At 40.0% G+C, this 6,157-nt stretch overlaps 1 protein-coding gene across 2 annotated transcripts in view; it reads right to left on the reverse strand.

Moving 5' to 3' along the window:
* Positions 1 to 297: 297 nt before the first annotated feature.
* LOC121937374 (DNA-directed RNA polymerases I and III subunit RPAC2-like) overlaps positions 298 to 6,157 on the reverse strand; it is an 8,987-nt gene continuing 3,127 nt past the window's right edge. The window contains exons 2-5 of one of the 2 annotated variants that reach the window (XM_042480529.1): positions 5,869 to 5,966; positions 4,630 to 4,706; positions 2,935 to 3,017; positions 298 to 1,941 (exon numbers count right to left, since the gene is read on the reverse strand). In XM_042480529.1, coding sequence (XP_042336463.1) covers positions 1,906 to 1,941; positions 2,935 to 3,017; positions 4,630 to 4,706; positions 5,869 to 5,966 — 294 coding nt within the window. In that variant the 3' untranslated portion in view covers positions 298 to 1,905. Of the gene's footprint in view, positions 1,942 to 1,964; positions 2,148 to 2,934; positions 3,018 to 4,629; positions 4,707 to 5,868; positions 5,967 to 6,157 lie in introns of those variants that run through there. The other variant, XM_042480528.1, reaches the window with a different exon arrangement.

Below are 6,157 nucleotides of genomic sequence, written 5' to 3' on the forward strand. Positions count from 1 at the left end.
TTACCACCAAGAATGTTGCCCCAAGGAATTAAGCTATTGAAATGAAAAAATTGTCCACTTCTATTTCACATGTAAGTGTAGATCAACAGACCCAGCATGCTATAGTGGTTTGTATTTTGGAAACCGGGATTTGAATCCCCACTAAGCCATAGAAACCCACTGGGTTACCATAGGCAAGTCATATTCTCTCAGCCTCAGAGAGAGGCAATAGCAATCCTGTCTGAAAAAATTTTGCCAAGAAAACCCCATGATAAATTCACCTTAGGGTTGCCATAAGTCAGAAACAATTTGAAGGTGCACACATTTAATAAATTGCAGCTGTGTCCTAACTTTTCAAGAAGTCAGCTTTCTCCCCCTCTGTCTCAGTGACATGGAAATACTCAGAGAAGAGCCTGAAAGAAGCAGCCTCATTGTGAAACCCTGAGTATAGCGTTGTAACTGACCCAACCGTTTCCAAGGTGGGGGATATCATCAGTCCATGCCTGGGACAATGTCTGTCAATTGGTATGAGTACAGAGCCATTGTATAGCAAACGGTGACATTCAGAGCCTTGCCATTCTTTCAGCTCAGCATGAATGAAACATTTCCCAAGTTTGAAAGATGTGGATACTTTCTTATTAACAGCAGACCAAGGAGAAGGGAAGTCTGGAATCTACTAAATACTTAATACCTCTAGTGAATTCATTGATCTCACACATTTCTCTAGAGAACACAGATGTCACACAGACAATTCCCTGAGTTCCAGAGTCTAACACATAAGGGATAGTGTAAGTTGCAACCCCCTTTTGGCAGGTACCATGTGACTGCTTGCCTTGACTGAACACACACAAAACTGTCTCACATCAAGTTGAATCATTTACCTTTGAAAGTCCAGTGTTGTCCACTCTGGCTGGAAGCAAGTCTTTGGGGTCGCAAGTAGAGAAGTTTCTTTCCCATCACCTCCTACTTGCTTCTTTCAATTGGAGATTACAAGGATTGAAACTGGGACTTTCAGAGCTGCATACCTTTTCTTGAAACCCAGTAACATATGAGGTCACACCATTGAGCCATACAGCCCAGTATTATCTACACTCACTGGCAGTGGCTCTCCAGAGTTTCACACAGGGCTTACTCAGCCCTGTCTGGAGATTGCAGGGATGAAACCTGGGACCTTCTGAATACAAAGCAGATGCGCTGTCACTAAGTTATGATCCCTACAGTGAGGCTATATCTGTGGGCTGAAGGACTAGAAATTTGTTTTATTAAAAGCTAGTCTCTCAAAATGATACATTCTCCCAACCCCACTACCTACTTGCAACCTAATTCCATTTTAGTGCAATGCAGTTTTGAAATACCTGCTACCTTGTTTAAAAAAAGAGATTAATTTTTTTTTAATGTGGCTTGGACTTATTAAACATCTCAGTAACCAGCTGCTCAGACAAATAAGGAAAACATTTCAAGTTTGATTTTTAAGCAAATGCATTTTAGAGACAAATTAAAATATGTATTTTGAGACCATAAAAGACTGGAGACTGGGGACATTAACACTCAAGAAAAATCAGACTGCTGGTGAATAAAGACGGATTGACAGACAGTCAGCATGTACAAGTTGAATGCCAACAAATTCCTTTTCTTGGGTCTCACAGTAAGATGTAAAAGTTTCATTGTTCTCTTTCAAGTTACTTTCCTCATGTTACAGAATACCCCATTTTAAAACAAGTCTAGGTCCAGTATCCACTGCTGCACCACCAGCATAAGATATCCTTCCCTTAATCTCTGCTGCCCAAAAACCAGCTCCAAAGGGTTTCCCCAAACTCCAGAGCAGGCTTTCAGGTGCATAGAGCGATGAAGTAGGATTGCAAGCTCTCTCCACCATAATCCTACAGAAGTTAGACGTTTCTTTACCATGTATCTTCTCCTTTGGATTTAAGCCAGAATTCTCCACACTTCCCAGAAAAATAGCTTTTGAAAATACAGACAGGATGGGGAATTTATTAGATTTTATTAAAAAAGCACCTCAATATAAATTAAAAAAATAAAATAAAAATCTCTTCCAGAAATCACAGTCCCACCATAGCAGAGCAAGTACAGTGATGTCCATCATGGCAGTGCCACTGTGGTTACTCCATATTTATATCCTTCTGGGCCTTGTATTCTTCCACACTCGCCTACAACAGAGTACACAAATACCACGAGTAAGGGGTTTGGGGTTCAGAAATCATATAGCTGGGTCATCTAGTTAACTCCACAAATGTGGTACGCCTGAAAAAATGCGGTCGACATCACAGAGGTGGCTGCTTGCTAGTCTCCCAAAAACTGTTCACACAACCAATATATATAGCTGCTTTTTTCAAATGAAGTCCTCCAAATATGTTGTATATCCTCCCATCATGTCAAGCAACTGAATGGAGATGGAGGCTAGTGTAAAAAATTATGGTGAGTGGGAAGATTAAAAATTGTACGATCCATTTCACCCTACTGAACTCTAAACATTTAGCTGAATATAATCAAAAGCACTGAAGAGAACCTACAAAACGTGCAGGCATTTACATGTAAGCTTTCTTTAAAACACTAAATTAAAGTATAGTCTAGAGGCGAAGACAGGTTACTCAAATCTGTTCCAGCCACCTTCATGTTCATTCTGCCCACAATGACTGTCTGAACAAAGTTTGAAGACCATAAGAAATGCAGCCTGCAGCAATCATTGTGACTTTTTGTCTACCATTTGAGAGAAAGGTAAGATACAAAGTCCCACTACACAGTTATTTCTAAATAACTTGTTTTAATTTATCATTTTAAAATTTCATTTTATATTAATAAAAAATAACAGTAAAGCACAACATTACAAAAAGAAATCAGACAACAACAAAACCCTCAAGACAACAGCAATACTGTGGCATTACTTCTCTATATCCAGTGTACTGTACCTTCAAAAAGAAGGGAACAGACACTTACCTCAAATGTGGTTAGTACATGCTGGCACACTCCCATGAGTTCTTCTAGCCCCTTCTGGAACATTTCAACAGCAGGGACACCATCTACATGGAGAAAGAAAATTGGATTTAACAGGAAGTTTCCTTTCCTGAAGTGGGCAAACAGTGTTCTAGAGTGTGTGAGCTCCTCTTTACTGCTGAAGCATGGACCCTGCATTCAAATGAATCAAGAGTGCATTCTCCTGTGAAGAGAAACCACTCCTAGTTTCCAAATAACCAAGCTCTGCAAACCAAAACTACATGTAAAAATAAAATAGTAATAGATAACCAGTAACTTACTGAAAAGAAACTGCTGAGAGACCAATGAATAATCAAGATCCTTCTCCCCACTACAGTGAAACATTAATACTTGAGTGAGGTAGACAACCCTCCATTTAACTTCAGGGTAAACCCAAACTTTCCTTGTTCTTGCAATAGAAGATAGTTGTCTACAGTGGGACATAACCCTGTGGTTCTCAGATGTCAGGATGTCACTGTATTTCACGTATGAAGGAACTTCCTTCTGAAGCACCCAAATCAATATAAAGGGGGAAATAATCTTAATCCCGGAAACAGATAAATAAACAGACAGTTTGTAAGCACTTAGAAAAGAATGCTTTAATCTCTAAAAGTCAACATGGGTTTCTCAAAAAGAGAATCTGATATCTCTTTTTTTGGATAAAATTACCAGCTTGGTAGATGAAGGCAATGCTGTGAATCTTGGAAAAGATCCCCCATGATATTCTTGTAAATAAGCTAGTAAAAAGCGGATTAGACAACGCAACCATTAGATGGATTTGACCAACCAGACCCAAAGAGCATCAATGGCTTGTCTTCATCCTGGAGAGAAGTGACCAATGGGGTGCCACAGAGTTCTGTCCTGAGCCCAGTGCTATTTGACATCTTCGTCAATGACTTGGATGAAGGATTAGAGGGTATACTTATCCAATTTGCAGATGACACCAAATTTGGATGGGTAGCTAACATGCAGAGGAAAGGATCAATATTCAAAATAACCTTAATAGATTAGGAAGCTGGGGAAAAGCTAACAAATGCCCCACAAAGATAGGCCAAAATAAAGCTGCTTCGGGTCACTTTGGAGCTATGCTGTTTAAATGATGCATGCATCCTAAGAATCTGGAAGCCACCCCAAAGCCACGTTCCAGTCCTGGCTTGACAACAGTACATGTGAAAGGGATGTAGCAGAAAAGTTGAATGTGAGTCAACAGTCAACAATGCAATTCTAGACTGCATTAATAGAAGCATAGGGTCTAGATCAAGGGAAATAATAGTAACATGGAGGACTCTCATTCATAGGGTCACTCTATGTTGAAGTTGACTTGAAGGCAGCTAACAATGACAAACTGCAGATGGGGAAAGAACTAAGGTTGAGAAAAAGCAGTCTGCCTGCTGCTACCTAAGAAACTAATAACAGAGGTGATATTTGAATTTCAAACATACTGATTTGTATCTCAGTCTCTTAGCTGAGAAACTACATTCTGCACAAAGCACCCTTGACCCAGTATTCAGTGAAACGATCCCAGTTCCAACCTGATGGTAGCATGAGGAGAACTCATAAATGAAGGGAATGAAGCTCTACAGGGACAACACCTCTCAGAGACAGAAGGTAACAAGCAGGCTGTGTTGGCTCTCTAGTAAGGAGTGAGGAACACTTCACCTTTGGTCTGAATACGGAAGTTGATTTTGCTTTCAGAAGGATGTGTGATACTATAACCGCAGAATTCCACTTCAGGGCTGCAATGAAAGAAAGAGAAAAAGAAAAAAAACACTATCAGCAGTCTGCACTTATGGGAGCTAAAACAACAGAGGGCAATCACAAAATAAACAAACTGGGAGAGTGGAGAGCATGTTGTTCTTTTTTTCCAACTGATGGAAATCATTTCAAGTCATTTCTAACTTATGGTGACCCTAAGGCAAGCCTATCATGGCGCTTTCTTGGCAAGTTCCTTCAGAGGTGGTTTGCAAGTATCATCCTCTGCATCTGAAAGTATGTGACTTGTCCAAAGTCACACAGTGGGTTTTTGTGGCTGAGCAAGGATTCAAACCCTGCCCTCCAGAGTCATAGTCCAACACTCAACCACTACGTCATGCTGGATCACATGCTATTCTTAGAAAAGAAATGGATCAAGAATTGTGCTCCAAGTTATGTAACAGAAAAAAGATGGGTCCACCACATTTACGAAATGGAGCTCAAACACACACACAAGTTATCAATAGCAGGCAATTATTTTCCTTCAAAAATCATGTTGTGTTACATTTAAAGACACTTAACTGTGATTTCAGGTGACTTCTGAATTAATAAACGTTTCGAGTGATCTGATAGCAAACCAAAACCAGAAACCAAGGTTTGAAGCAAGTGATGTGGACTGATTTATTTGCTGATTTTTGTTAAAACTGTGCAGTGTTGAAAAGATCACTGTGGTCAGGGGAATGAGAGATGGGAATAAAAGATGTTACAGTTTTTTCCTCCTTTTTTGCAGCAGCAACTGCTATTTCCCCATCATCCAAAATGGGATTTGTACTATGAGCAAACTGAAATCATGGCTGGCAATAGGACTGGACTTTGAAGTACTCCAGCAAGTTTTGCACATCCGTTATCAATTCAGTAGAACAACTCCTCATTATTTCAAATCAAATGGGGCCATGAAATGAGGGAGGGGAGAGTGCACCAAGCTCTAGTTTTCATCCATTTTTGTAAAGAAAAGAAGTAATTTGAACCAGAGAATGGCAAAGTTATTTTTTTAGACCACACTCCTCAGAATCTCCAAGCCATCCTTGACCATACTGAATGGTAGTTTCTGGGGAGCTTTGGCCCAAACCAAACTCTGATTTCTGATTAGAAAGAATCCTCTGTTGCTGATGTAGTAGTCATTTAATTAAGAGGAAACTTACTCACTCTTTCATGATCATGTACCGAAGGGAGTTGCCAAGAGTGTGGTCCTCATCGTGGAGCACAAATGTGACACAGCTCTTATCTGAGCCTTCAGTTCGTACCTGTGGGGTAGCAAAGGAAGAGAAAAAGCACAACATTAGGTTCCTAAAGACCTTACACTTAACTTTCCCTTTTCAATTTAAGCTGAAATTTAGAAGAAGTAGGGTACTTTTTCTATGTTGTTTTGGTGGATACATGGCTTCTGAGCCTGTGATCCCACATGAACTCCTAGTAGTACCTTCCTCTCTGCTCT

This window comes from Sceloporus undulatus, chromosome 7, assembly GCF_019175285.1.
Source record: "Sceloporus undulatus isolate JIND9_A2432 ecotype Alabama chromosome 7, SceUnd_v1.1, whole genome shotgun sequence".
In the NCBI taxonomy this organism is placed as follows: domain Eukaryota; kingdom Metazoa; phylum Chordata; class Lepidosauria; order Squamata; family Phrynosomatidae; genus Sceloporus; species Sceloporus undulatus.